Source organism: Sciurus carolinensis, chromosome X (assembly GCF_902686445.1).
Source record: "Sciurus carolinensis chromosome X, mSciCar1.2, whole genome shotgun sequence".
Classification (NCBI taxonomy): domain Eukaryota; kingdom Metazoa; phylum Chordata; class Mammalia; order Rodentia; family Sciuridae; genus Sciurus; species Sciurus carolinensis.
The window spans coordinates 129197500-129212295 of NC_062232.1; the positions used below are offsets into that span (position 1 = coordinate 129197500).

General features: G+C 48.8%; 1 protein-coding gene across 3 annotated transcripts; it reads left to right on the forward strand.

Annotated features, from left to right (window-relative positions):
• The first annotated feature begins 4761 nt into the window (after window positions 1-4761).
• LOC124972104 (paraneoplastic antigen Ma6F-like) lies at window positions 4762-9060 on the forward strand. Of its 3 annotated transcripts, none has more exons than XM_047536289.1 (2): window positions 4762-5058; window positions 5634-9060. In XM_047536289.1, the coding sequence occupies exon 2, from the start codon at window positions 5678-5680 to the stop codon at window positions 7703-7705; it is 2028 nt and encodes a 675-aa protein (XP_047392245.1). In that variant the 5' UTR covers window positions 4762-5058; window positions 5634-5677; the 3' UTR covers window positions 7706-9060. The 3 variants fall into 3 exon arrangements, with proteins under 3 accessions (XP_047392245.1, XP_047392247.1, XP_047392248.1); XM_047536291.1 differs by having other exon boundaries at window positions 4762-4978; XM_047536292.1 differs by lacking the exon at window positions 4762-5058 and adding an exon at window positions 5137-5226.
• Window positions 9061-14796: the final 5736 nt, after the last annotated feature.

The window sequence follows — 14796 nt, forward strand, 5'->3', positions numbered from 1 at the left end:
ATTGAAGGCAGGTAGGGTGTGACTGGAGGAGGTGGTTCATTGGGGGTGTGCCTATGGGGTATATATGGTATATATTTTATCCCTAGTGAGTGAGTCTGTTTCTGCTTCCTGGTGGCCATGTTCTGAGCCTCTTTCACACTCTTCCACCATCATGTTCTGCCTCACCACAAGTCCTGAGAAATTGAGCCAGCTACTATGGACTAAGACCTCTGAAACAAAATGAGCTCCAAATAAACTTTTCATCCTCTAATTGTTCTTGTAGATCTTTTTGTCACAGCAGCAAAAGAGCTGACTAAAACAACAGGTCTCTTAATAAACTTGTTCTTTTTTGGGCACACTTAGAGATTATATTGTAAAGAAATTTATATCTATAAACCATTGTGAGGTGTATGCTCATAATCCTTGCTAGTCTGCTATAAAATATAGCAGATGGTTTGCAATTATCTACTCCCTAATTTTCTCTGTTAAACAAAAGTTACTAATGATTAAAAATCATAATCAGTGTATGTAAATAAAAACTTCTTGGAGAAATAATGGCAAAAAGAAACAACTTTATTAAGGAAATGAGTAATTTTTTCCTAAACCAAAATGAATTGTTGTTCAAAACTGAGATGAGGAAAATGTAGGAAAAAGATGATTAGACATAGAAAGTCACCGGAATTTCATAAAAAAGGAATTTTGTTACTCATGGTCAAAGTTGGGTAAAATCTTAAGGGTTTGTGTTTATACGTTTTTGAAAAGAAAAACAGTTTAGTATCAAATGAAAAACTAGAATTTGTTTTTTTCTGTTAAAATGATCATGGATTATTTTATTGATATGCTTTTAATAGGAGGTTGTAAAAAATTTTTAATTGAGTAATCTACATTAGAATACACAGATTTTTATTGGAATAATTTTCTGTTTATTGTGACTTTATCATTGTTTTAGTCAGTTCAGGCTGGTATAACAAAATACCATGCACTGGGTGGCTTAAAGAAGAATTTATTTGTGACAGTTTTGAAATCTGGTAGATTTCTGAACTAGGAACTGGGCCGCCTACATAGTATTTCTTGAGGACGGTTTTCCTCATCTGAAGATGACAACTTCCTTGTATCCTCACATTGCTGGGAGAGCAAGAACTAGTGTTTTTCTCTTTTTTATAAGAACACTAATTCCATCACGCTGGCCACACTCTTATGATCTCTAAATCTAATTGCTTCCCTCAAAACCCACCTCTTAATACTAGCCCATTGAGGGTCAGAGTTTTAAAATATGTGTTTTATGGGAACATAAACAAACATGCAGTCCATAGCAATCATGTCCTTAATTACTTAAGGGACCCAAGTTTCTCGCTATTAAAAAGCTAAGGTATTTTTCTATAACCATGCTATCTTCTACATTCTTTAAAAAAATCTTTTTATTGTAACTTCAGTTACATAAGTAATCAAGTGGTGCTTTTCACTGATGCATGATGCTACATAACCAAGTGTTCAAACCTTCTGACAACTTTTGACATTTTTCCTTCCTAAAATTAAATTTTAAATGATGTCTTCTTCATATCAAATCATCTTTGAGGCTTTTCACAAAGCCTCAAAGAATTTGAAAAATCACAAAGAATTTGTTCTTTCATCTAGGAAAAAGGATAGAATAATTAGGGTTTGTATTATATGAGTCACATGGAAGTGCCAAATTTCAAAAAATGCTTAGCTTTCTTTAGATGAGATATTAGGAAGGAAATGTTCTTAATATTAAATTTTCAAAAGGTCAATCTACACTTCCACTGTAACATTACCAAAGGTCCTTTCATGACCAAAGTATTTACATTCATATATACTTTCCACCAATGCAAATATATACCATGGAAGGCAAGAGTACATATTACTTGCCTGTTATTTGCATATAGTAGACCCAGATTGTCATAGGTATAATTTTACCTGCTACACTAGGTACCGCAAACAATAGCTGAATCTTTTTCCTCTTCCCAACTAGATAAGACAACACCTCCATCAAAAGGGATCATATGAATTCCAAGATGAAGATTCACAAGACAATTATGGCAATGAATCCTGGATAGCACCTAATGACTCCTATTTTATTTGTGACAACTGTGTCTATTGGTGTAAGCCTGCTAATTGGATGGGATCTTGTTATCTTTTCTTACTAGCCCCTATTGAATCTTTAGCTAGACTGCCTACTTTTCTCACCCTTGGTAGTCTATTATCCTTTTTTTGGGGGGGTGGTACCAGAAATTGAACTCAGGGGCACTTAACCACTGAACAACATCCCCAGTCCTATTTTGTATTTCATTTAGAGACAGAGTCTCACTGAGTTGCTTAGCGCCTCACTAAGTTGCTGAGGCTGACTTTGAACTCACGATCCTCCTGCCTCAACTTCCCAAGCTGCTGGGATTACAGGCAAGCGCAACTGTGCCTAGCTCCTGCTACATTATATAGTTCTAGTGTTTAAAGAGATACCATTGGGCTGAGGTTGTATCTCATTTTCTCAGTGATAGAGCATGTGCTTAGCATGTGTGACACCTGGGTTCAACCCCCAACACACTGAGAAGAAAAAAGAGAGAGTGATCATTTAAAATGTCTCAAGGGGAAGAAGTCCCTTTGTTGTAGATCTGGAGAAGGCTTTTTTTTTTAACTTCTGGTTAGAATGTAGGTCATGACAGACCACTGATCCCACTGTAACAACTACAAAAAAATCAGATGATAACAATGTCATATATTTTTGAAGGACATTTGACAGTTCTATATTTAATGAATTCTAAAGTAACTAAATTCCAGAGAGAGAAAGCACATACCCGTGGCCATTTTCCTCCCTAACAATAATGGGCCTGGAAAAGAAAAGATTGACCCAGACATATGTGGAAAAATTGCTGGGATAAGGACTGTTAATGATTGTGTGACCTGAGTAGACAGATTGGAATCTGTAGGAACTCCAAATGTGTAGTAGTTCTCCCCATCTATGCATACTCCTAATGGGTCAGTGAGTGCAAGGGGACAGAGAATATGACTGAGACTGAGGGAGGTGAGGGAGGGAGAGGAAAGGAGGCGAGAGAGATTGATTGATTGACTTGTGGTGTTTAAACTCAAGTCCTACTTGACGCTGGCATCTGAAGGCAGCAGCCGATAATGTACATAGGACAGGTTCCAACTTCAAGGCACTTGGAACCTGATGCTAACTAAATCAATTTCAAGTCATGCTCCTGCTCAAATCCCGATTGGATTGAATTTATATACCTCAGGTAAATGATAATGCCTGACCATAGAAAGTATGTACCCTCACTGGGGAAAAAACCCATACAAAAAACCCCAATCTATGTAGTTCTTTTAAACACAATGTGTGGCATACAATACAAATCCAAAAATGTGAAGTAATGGGAAAATATGACCCATGATGACAGTATTGGAATTCATCGCTTCTGAAATTATATTTTCCAAAGCAGTCTCTGGACCAATCCAGATTCCTGAGATGGGGAAATAGACTCTGTCTTGTAATGGAAGCAGCACTGAATTCATAATATAAAGGGTGTTAATACAGAGAAAGTGGAGAATCAGGAACATTAAAAAGTCAATCTAACACAGGCATTCAAGAGCAAGTTCTTCACCTACACTGTGCCTGGAACATCAGATGTGTTCTGCCTCTGCAGCAGCTACCCCACTGCTCAGGTTTCTGGCCATGGGAGGTAGGTATTCAGGGTGTGCTGGGGCCTACTTGGGAAACTCTCAAGGCTAGTGGCCAGAAGGACAGCCAGTCCCAGACATGACAGAGATCAGCAATGCCCCCAAAGTCCATTCTTGAACAATGTCTGCAGAAACAGACTCACATTTTGTCACCTCAGTCAATCCTTGTTTCCTTAGGAAAGTAATTCCAGTGTTGCTCCTCCTATCACTTTTCCTTCAGAGTTCAGATTTGAAAGCACTGGTTTCCTGCTCACTTTGATTCTGCAGATGTTGTGGTTGCCCCTAGGGAAATGCTGCCTTCAGAAGCAGCTGCAACAACCAGCCTTCAAAATCCTTACCATTGATGGTCTCATCACCCCTTTCTACTTCTGTGCCCTATGGTCATTTCCTATGCCCAGTGGAAGGTAAAGCTCCACGACAACCTTGCAAGAAGGGGGTTCTTATTGCATATTTATAGAGGAGGGGCACAGGTCTTCAGTAATTTGTGCAAAATCACAATTTAGCTACAAAGTGAATCCAGGTTTCAGGACTGGGGGTACATTCCAGTGATGGAGTGCTTGCCTAGCATGCCTTAGGCCCTGGGTTTGATCCCCAGCACTGCCAAAAGGAAAAAGAAAAAAAGTAAAATGAGCCCAATTTTGACTGACTTGAAGCCCATACTCTCTCCAATGCAATGGCTTCCTAGGTGATGAAGGCTGGCTTTGCAGTATGAGGAGCTGAGATGAGGCTCTTGAGTCTGGGAGACTCAGCTTCTACCTGTTGAAGAGGGGCCTAGAATAATGAGGTGGGCTTGTAAATGCAGAGTGACACTGGGGACCTAGTCTGGAGCCCCAGAACTTGGCTGTCCACTAACTCCGAGCTTCCAGCCCCAGCCCGATACCATGAGTTTTCTCTTTTCCAACCACCCCTCCCCCATCTCTGCACTTCCACTAGGCCATCTTGTTGGTGGAGGGCCAATGGATATGCCTGTTGATCCTGGAGGCTCCAGGCCTTGCCACGTCAAGCTCTCACCACTGCAGATGCTGTCACCACTGGCAATACTGACATCTCAGTCTGTCCAGCCATTTGCCCTGCACAGAGGCACTGAGATCTTTCTCCCTCATCTACCTGGGGCTTCTGGGAGAAGTGAGAATCCCACGTGGCCTTAGCACAGAGGGTCTGGGAGACCCCCCTCTTCCCCCTCTCCCTGCTACAGGCAGACTGCGCAGCCCTGGGAGGTCGGCTGAGGAGTTCTTGGATCTCCTGCTCCAGGACTTTGAGACGGCCTCCAGAAACAGCTCTGCAACCAGAAGGCGGCAGAATCGAAGTGAGCAGGCAGCCAGGGACCTTGCTCAGAAGGGGCCCGAGAGTGACGCGAATACCCTGGGAAGAGGCTAGATTGCCGCGGTAGGCAGTGGACGAAGGAAGGGGACACAGTATGATGCGTGCAGACACCGGAGGTGGTGCAGCCTCCCGGCTGCAGGAGTCTGAGTAGGGAGAGCTCTCGGCTGCGGCTGTGGGGCCGGCGCTGACTGCAGAGGAGCAGGAGACACTGAGAGAGGAAGAGGCTTGGGGGTGTGTGGGGAGGGGTCTCTTGGCTCGGGGTGTGGGAATCGCGAGAGGGTGTCACCAGGTAGCGAGTAGCAGGGACCGAGGATCGGAAACTCTAGGTACCGCGCTGGGAAAGAGAGGAGCCGAGGGCTTCTAGCTGCAGGGTTGCAGATGGTAATGGGAGGGGCTTCCACTGTTAAGGTCGGATCAGCGGAGGTCCGCCAAGGTGAAAGGGGTTTTCACTACGACAGGAGGGTTACAGTCAGGGACTCAATCTCTGCATTGCAGGACCAGAACAGGGAATTCTGGCTGCGACACTGGGAAGGAAAGATGCTTTAGGCTATTGCTGGGGAGGGTGGTGGCAGGTCTCCAGCTGTCCCTGGGGTAGGGCTGTCTGGCACCAACATCCCTTTCTCCCCTCATCCTCACAGGCTGCAGCAGAGACTGCCACCCTCAGCTCACACCCTGTTGGATCATGCTCCCCCCGACCAGGTCTGCTGCTATGGCGCTGGCGATGCTGCAGGACTGGTGCCAGTGGATGGGCGTGAACGCGCAGTGCTCACTGCTCATCCTGGGCATCCCTGATGACTGCGACGAACGTGAATTCCAGGAAGCCGTGCAGGCTGCCCTGTGGCCCCTGGGCAGGTACCGAGTGCTGGGCAAGGTCTTGAGGAAGGAGCTCGGGGCCAGGGTAGCCTTGGTCGAATTCCCTGACAGTTTAAACAGAAGTTTAATTCCCCGACAAATGCCAGGCAAGGGGGGACCCTGGACTGTGGTCTTCCTGCCCCAGGCCTCTGATGATGAGTTACAGGACAGACCCAATTTCCCTGCACAGTCTCAGGGGCAAGAAGTGGCAGCAGCTGTAGGTGAGGGAGGAGCAGAAGATGAGAGAAGAGCTGCAGATGAGGCAGAAGAAGCAGGTGAAGTAGGAGTTGCAGATGAGGCAAGAGCATCAGATGAGGAGGGAGCTGCAGGTGACATGGGAGTTGCAGGTGTTCTAGGAGCTTTGGGTATGGTAGGAGCTGCAGGTGAGGCAGGAGCTGCAGGTGATGGAGGAGTGGCAGGTGAGGCAGGAGCTGCAGGTGAGGCAGCAGCTGCAGGTGGGGCTGAAGAGGCAGGTGAAGTAGAAGCTGCACATGAGGCAAGAGTGTCAGATGAGGAGGGAGCTGCAGGTGACATGGGAGTTGCAGGTATCATAGGAGCTGTGGGTATGGCAGGAGCTGCAGGTGAGGGAGGAACTGCAGGTGATGGAGGAGCTGCAGGTGAGGCAGGAGATGCAGGTGAGGGAGGAGCTGCAGGTGAGAGAAGAGCCGCAGAGGAAGCAGAGGAAGCAGGTGAAGTAGGAGCTGCAGATGAAGCAAGAGAGTCAGACGAGGAGGGAGCTGCAGGTGACATGGGAGTTGCAGGTGTTCTAGGAGCTGTGGGTATGGCAGGAGCTGCAGGTGAGGCCGGAGCTGTAGGTGAGGAAAGAGTCTTGGATATGGCGGGAGGGACAGATGAGGCAGGAGCCCGGACCCAGCAGTGGAACCAGGCCCTGCAGCCAGTCCTGGAAAACATGGCCTATGAGGAACTGAGAAGCTTTTCTGGGATGGAAGAGCCAGCCTGTGGGGAAGACTCCTTCGAGAGCTGGCTGGATCATGCCAACGACATGCTGTACCTGTGGCGCCACATATCGGAGAGGGAGAGGAGGAGGAGGCTGGTGGAGAGCTTGGGTGGGCCTGCCCTGGATCTCATGTGCGGGCTCCTGGAAGAATATCCAGACACTCCTGCGCAGGACTGCCTGGCGGCGCTGGTGCAGGTGTTTGGGAACAAGGACACTGGGATGACCGCGCGGCTGAAATTCCTGACTTGCGCTCAGCGGCCTCAGGAGACTCTCTTTGCCTATGTGATGCGCCTGGAAGGCCTGCTGCAAGTGGCCTTGGAGAAGGGGGCCATCCACCCAGCTATTGCAGACCAGCTGCGAGCCCGACAGGTGCTGATGCGGGCCCGACCCAACCAGATGCTCCAGAACAACCTGAGGAGGATGCGTCTGGAGAGGAGGCCACCTGGCTTCCTAGGGCTTCTCCGGCTCATTCGGGAGACGGAGGCATGGGAGGCTGCCCGAGCTAGGAATGAGCAGTTGGAAGGCCAGGAGGGAGCCATAGTACACAGTGGAGACCCAGCTGCCTCCCAGGGTGTGCAGGCCCAGGGAGATGCTGCTGAGTCTGCCCCTACCACGAATGACACCTCCCATCCCTACCCGGGTAATGGAGATGCCAGTGCAGTTGCTCCTGACCCTGAGCATGCTGCAGAGGATAATTCTGGTCCTGATGATGCCATAGCGTCCCCTGCCACTCGGAGAAGTGAAAATGCTTTGGTCCCTGCAGGCCTAGACCAGGCAGGACACAATGAGGCCCCAGGGGCCCCCACCCCAGCCCGCATGGGCAGGGTTTCTGACGCCAGCCCAGGGGGGCCTGGCTGGATGCCAGAAGACCGGGCCCAGGAGGAAGAGCGGGAGGCCTAGGAGCCCCTGCCAGAGGAGTCGGGAAATGAGGATGGAGCTGGGGAGACTGGCCACCCTGAGTCCTCCCCAGGTGAATAGGCTCAGAAGGCCCAGGGGCCTCCTCTCCTCTCAGGCAGCAGAGCCCTGGAGGCAGGGGCAGGCCAGGCCAGGGCCTCCGCCTCACCCCACATCAGAAGCAGGGCCCAGGGCAGGGCTTGCCCAGCCCAAAGCAAGTCCCTGGATGCCCCCAGCTCTCCAAAGAGGCCCTGGCCACCACCACCAGACCTTCCCGGTGACCCCAGTGACCACGTTTGGCACCAAATGGAGCAGGGAGAGGTGCCGGTCCCCATGGAAGCCCCAGCCCCAGTCCTGGCCTAGATGGGGGGCTGAAGACACCTGCCACCTGCACTGGACTGGGAGACATTGGGGGAAAAGTCCATCTCAAGGGTGCCAGCTGCCTGGCTCCCCCAACAGGGGCATACCGCCCCCATTCAGTGTCCCCGGGAGCCCACCCTTATCCGTAGGCCCCATAAAGACCCACCTCAAGCAAACACCCACCCCCACACCAGCCATCGTTCCTGTGCAAAGCCGTGAGGTGTGTGTCAAGCCCGGGCGGAGGTCCCTGCCCTCGCCGCCGGCCAGCTCCAGGCCCGGGCTCGTGCCGTGAGCTTCTGGGCGAGCCAAGGCCCTGCTCGCTCCTGTCCAGTGTCGTGAGCTCAACCTCTGCTTTCTCGGTGTAGATCTAGGCCAGCTGCCTGCCGCTTGTGCCCGTGGAGATGTGTGTGTGTTCTTATCTGAGCAGTTCCTCCCAGGAGGCCCTGAGCCCAGTCCCCAAGAGACGGAGACCCGGACGGCGGGAAGGATGGACGGCGAGGGCGTGGCTGACGGCCACGGCGTGGTGGTGATGTGGCGTCGCCTCGGGCAGGAAGCACCGGACCTTGGATGGAGGGGAAGGGCCGGGCCTGTGCGTGGACGTTCCACCCCTGTTGTCGCTTGTGACTCAGTTTCCTCGGCTTGGGGGTGTTCCCTGTCGTGCTTTGCAGTGTGCCGTGACTGTCCTGTGCCCGCCGTAGGGCAGGGGCCGCCCCACAGCAAGTCAGCCAGCCCCTCAGGGGGTTCCCGGTTGGAAGCCAGTGCTCATTGCCAGAGGCCATGGTCCTGGCGAGAGGCAGACCTGGGGCCCTCAGGAAGGGAGAAGGTGGCGGGAGGGCCCCAGCGTGGAGACCAGGGAGGAGGCACCTGTCTGCAGGTGTCCAGGAGGAGGGGGGCCCGGGACCTGTGGCCTCGAGTGGTCGTGAGGAGTCCCTTTAGGTGTTGTCATCCCCTTCTCTTCAATGGTTTCTGTACATGTTTCTCTTCAATAAATCTCGTGGATGTTCCAGCTGAGTCTGTTATGCTGAGGGCAATTGGGTTGGGGGAGTGTCTTTGGCATTATAGTGGTGGGGCAAAGAGATTGGACTGGTGCTCAGATCCGAGAGAGGTTTGGGGGTATTTTTCTGGTATGGTGTGATAGGGCTGTGGAATACTCTAATTACCAAAATGTTGTGACCAAGAGTCACTGGCTTATAAGTTCAGGCAATGAAACCCAGGTGATCTGTCTAGATTGTGCCAGTATTCAGCAACCTCGTGGGTAAGTGCAGAGGCTATCTGGATCATCGTGTCTCATTCTGTGCATTTTTAAGTGGATAACAAATTGAATCTAGCGTACGGGACATTGGGCCATACTCCAGGTGTATAGTTGAGATCCAGCCTAGACATATTTCTAATAGTTCCCTATTTTATTACGTCTGAAGTGTAGTGCTAGAGGGCCCATTATCTCTACAAATGAATACAAAGTTTCTTGATGAGCGTTTTACAACTGTAGCTGCATTTGAGAATTACCTGGGAAGAAATTAAAAACAAAGGTTTTCCTGAGCCCCACCTGGACGTCTGGATCTGATTTTTCTGGTGGTAAGCCTCCACCATTATGCGGGTTTTGGGGTTTGTTTTCGTTTTGGTGCGTGTGTGGCACTGGGGATGGCACCCAGGACCTCATGCATGCTAGGAAAGCGTGCTACCAGTGCCAGTGAGCTACTTCCCAAGAAGTATGTGTAAAGGCTCCCCGTTTACTCTCTTCTTCAGTCTAGGTGAAGAAGCCTTGGTCCAGGGGTAGTGGTTCAGAAGTAGGGGCATGTCTCAGACCCCCCAACTCGTGTCTGGCTGCCACAATTGAGGACGGGTGTACTACTGGCTTTAAAGGGCAGGGCAGACCAGGTGCGTTGCTGAGCATCCTAGAGTGCACAGCACAGCGCCCAGGCCCGCAACGCGCAGAACAGAATTATCCGGCCCAACACCTGAATACTGCGGGGGTTGGCAAGCCTGCTCTGGTGCGCTCAGGACGTCTTTGGGAAGAGGGGCTTAGGAAGGAGCAGACAGGCCCGCCGCGGCCCCCGGCCCCCGGCCCCCGGCCCCCGGCTCGACGGACGCAGAGCGGGGCGCCTGCGTGGGTACCAACCGGCCTCCTGCGCGCGCGCCCCGCGGAGCGTGAGGCCGCAATGCGCGTGCGTGCGCCCGGGCCGTCGGCGCTCGCGCTCGGGCCGGCGTGGGATCCCGGCGAGTGCGCCTGCGCGCGCCGCCATTTCCCGCAGCCGCGAGCCGCCAGCCGGAGGCCGCGGGGGCTGCCGGGAAGCGCGCCCGTCGGGCCGGCGAAATGGCCGCCAGGGGCGAGGCGATCCTCGGCGAGGCTGGTCCCGAGGCCGCGCCCTTGCCGGCCGCGAGGTGGCGCGCGAGGATCGCGGATGGGCCCGGCCGCCCGGCACGGGCGGTGTCCGCCCTTCCCCCACCTGTGGGCGCGGTGGGTAGCGGTGGCCTCAGCCGGCTGGCCTCGGGGAGGCCGCGAGTGCCTGGTCCGCGGGCTCGGGGCACCGTCGCTGCGGGACACTGGACAGTGGGCTGCGGCGGGGATCGGGCGCGGGCTGCGGGGATGGCAGGGCAGCAAAGGGCAGCGCGTCCCTCCAGTCACCGGGAGCCCTGGGGAGGGGGCGCCTGCGCTGTGCTGTGCTGTGCTGTGCGGCCCAGTGGTTAAGGGTTGCCTGAGGGAGATTCAAACCAAGCAAGCCCCTGGCCCCACTGAGAACGCCCAACCTAGTCCTTATAGTAATCTGAGTAAGGCCCCCCAAAGCAATTTTGTAACTGCTCAAGAGGTTTGGTCTACTATACTAAGAACCCTAAATTATGTAAATAATGAAACTTTTCCTGCCGTATTGTTGTTTGTGTATGTGTGTTTTCATCATTGTTGATATCCAAACTGAATTTTGTATTGGGGTTTTTTTGCCCTTGCAGGTTACCTTAACACTGAGGAAAACTGAAAACCATGGAGGAGCCTGTGAACCTGCACCATCCCACACATATGACCAGGAGAATAAGTTAAAAAACATATCACAGGATGCATTGCAGAGATTACAACCACTCCTAAATATTTCAAAGATATAGGTATGGTGGTCCTCATATTCATTAAATTTACTATTCTTTGTGTTGCAGTAATTGCATGGATTCTGGAGATTGTACCCTACCCACACTTCACGAGGTACGAATCCCAGGTGGAGATGCTGTCAGACATGGTACGATTTTTCAAGCAGATTAGTACGTTCTTAATTACATTGCATATGGCTATCGATTTGATGAATGTGTTCCTTTCCATTTTAACCAATCAAGCAAAGAAGGTAAACATTTTGAAATCATATGGACAAAAATATTTATTTGCACTTTGTCCAAGGAACATGTTAACTCTCCTGTTCTGTCATAATGTACTTCAAAAAGTTGTTGATTATGTAGACAAGCCACAGATCATCACTCTGATCCATTACACAGATGTTTGACACTGATTGGACAGGATGGCTAAGAGGCAGGCAGTACACTGGAGACCTTGGCAGGACACACTCGCTTGAGAGGGTGTGAGATAAACCCTATGAAGATCCAGGGACCTGCCACTTCAGTGAGGTTCTTAAGGGATCAGCAGTCAGAGGCATGCCAGGATGTCCCCTCCAAAGTAGAAGAGAAATCTCTATGTCTTAAGTTCCTCATCACACAAAAGAATGGATGCACCTGGTGAGCCTCTTTGGGTTCTGTGTTTAAGACATCCCATCCCTAGGATAACTGCTCTGTCCCCTACATCCAGTGACACAGGAGGCTGAGAGATTTGAGAGCCCCAGAGCAGGAGAGAGAAGTGCAGCAGGGCCAGGAGGCAGTGCTAGCAGCTCTTGGACCATAATGTCCAACAGACCCTATGGTGTCAGAGGTGTTCATGGTGGGAAAGGTGGGGTTTAAGGTAAGCACTCAAGGGAGTGAGCACAGCTCTGCCATCTGCATCAAAAAAAGTATATGACTTTCTAGAAACAGATTATGGTGAGTTTTCCTTTCCTTCTGGCAGAATTTCAGTTAGTACCACTATTCATGGGCTTCTAGAGTGTATAGTCTGTAGACCTGAAATTTCACAAAACATGGTATCCTAATAGGGAACACACTTTGGAGTGAAGGAGGTGTGTGAGTGGCCCATAGCACAAGATTATCTGGTGTCACAGAACACATAATCCAGAAGCTGCTAGTTTGGTAGCATATGGGAATGAACTGCCGAAGGTGCAACTGAAGCATAACTTTAGAGGTGATATTCTGAAGGATGAGGTGTCATCCTGTAGAATGAAACATATACACTGAATCAGAGACCTGCAGGTGGCACTGTGTTCCCAGCTGGAAGAGTACGTATGTCTGGGAACCAAGGCGTCGAGTTCACAGTGGCCTCACTTTCCATTATTCCCAGTGACTTACTCGGGGGCCAACTTTATGCTTCCCAATTCATCAGCTCTGGGCTCTTCAGAGGTTCTGGTCCCTAAAGAGAATTCCCTTTCACCAGGAGATACAGTCAGGGTCCCATCGTACCTAGAGCTGTGACTGCTGAATACACATTTCTGAGGTTCCTTGTGTATAGAAATCAGCAAGCAGAAAAAGTGTCACTGTTTTGGTAGGAGTAATAGACTCTTATCAAGGAAAAAGAACTGCTGTTGCAATGGGAACAGAAAAGAACATGTGGGAGGCCCAGATGGTCTCCTTGGGTGACTCTTGGTACTCCCTTGCCTGACTGTGGCTGTGCATGTGCTAGGGAGTAGTTAGTAAGGTCTTGTGGAATACAAACCAGTAATGGAGCAGGATTACATCACGGGGTTTCTCTAAATTGCCTTTAATGAATAATTGAATAACTTCTAGAAAACCAATGGGTATGCTAACCCTGAGAATAAACAGGTGGAAATAAAGGGAGCCAATTAAGAAACACCCCACAAAGGAAAGATCAATGGGGCTAACTCTTTTTAGGGTCTACTGGGATCATTATAAAGTTAGGATTTATAGTCCTATGCTTCTCAATGTATTTCATTAGTAGGGGGCTGGAGAACTATGCAGAGAGATTCAGACCTTGGGACTTTTCCTGGGACAAAGGAATGGAAAGAGAACATGAAGGGGAAGCTATTTCCCCTGTGAGTGCATTGTGAGCTGGACAAAAGGAGGGCAAAGGTGGGTAAAGTTGATGGGATCCTTGACATTTTAGGGAGCACTGTAGGGGAAATGCTCAAACACAGGTCAATGATTCTGGGAACTACATTAACAAGCACTCACTTAATGGCATTCTAGCCGTTGAAATGCATCTGTTAGCATAGTGGTGCATAGGAAATCCAGGATGATGGGATTATTATGCATGGAAGGATGTTGGCTATACAGAGACAGACTGGCTGAAAACTAAGATGCTCTAAATGGCCTTAGAGACTGGCTATGTCTATGTGGATGACCCAGCAAAAGGGGGCAAAGGTAGGCATGGAATTATAGATGCTCATTAATGCAGTTATGTCCCAATAAACTTAATAAATTGAAAATATCCTAAGTAAAAAATGCATTTGCTAAACTTAACCTACAGAATCCTAGCTTAGCAATACAATATACTATAAAGTACTCCCTCCCCCTGAACATATTGTGGGACTGACTGGTAGCTGTAACTTGCTGCTGCTGCCATGCAGCTTCAGGAGGGAGGTATGTACTACATATTGCTAGCCCAAGAAATGAGCCAAATTGAAAATTCAAACTATGGGTTCTACTAAATGCACATAGCTATTGCACCATTGTAAATTTGAAAAATCACAAGTTGAGCCATCCTTAACTTGAGAACTAATCTTATTCAATGTTATTTGTACATTGTTTAATACCCTCTTTGTCCATCTTATGAATTTGAAAGCAAGTTATTATTTTTAGTAATAATAATAATAATAATAATAATGATAATGATGATTGTTAAGATTCCCTTACTACTTATGCATTTAGCAAAGTAACTTTCCCCAAAGCTTTAAACAGCCACAACAGTAGCCAAACACTTTCATTTTTATTAGTACATGATAGTTATACATAATATTGGGGTTCATTTTGATATAATTATATAAGCTTTGGATATCATTTTCTCAAATTCAGTCCCCAGTACTTCCCTTTTTCCTTCCACCTGTCTTTCCTTGTTCCCTTCCACTAACTCTACTGGTCTTCTGTTTATTTGTAGTTTTAAATTAGTGCTTTATAGAGATACATAAAAGTGAAATTCATTGTGGAATATTTTTATATATATATATGTATATATATATATATATATATATATATATATATACACACACACACACACACACACACACACACACATAGGAAAGTTTGGTCAGATTCATTTCACCATTCTTCGCTTCTCCTGTCCCTCTTCTCTCCCCCACTCAATCTACTTCCTCTACTCCACTGAATTATCTTCTATTTTTATGGGGTTCTTCCCACCCCACTTTTCCCCTTATTTTACTCTAGCTTCCACATATGAGAGAAAACATTCAAATCTTGATTTACGGAGTCTGGCTTATTTCACTTAGCATGATGTTCTCCAGTTCCATCTATTCACCAGAAAATGCCATAATTTCATTCTTCTGTAAGGCCAAGTAAATCTCCATTGCACCACATTTTCTTTGTCCATTCACATGTTGGCAGGAACCTGGGACAATTCTATAACTTGGCTATTGTGAATTGCACTGCTGTAAACATTGATGTGGCTGTATCACTATAGCATGCTG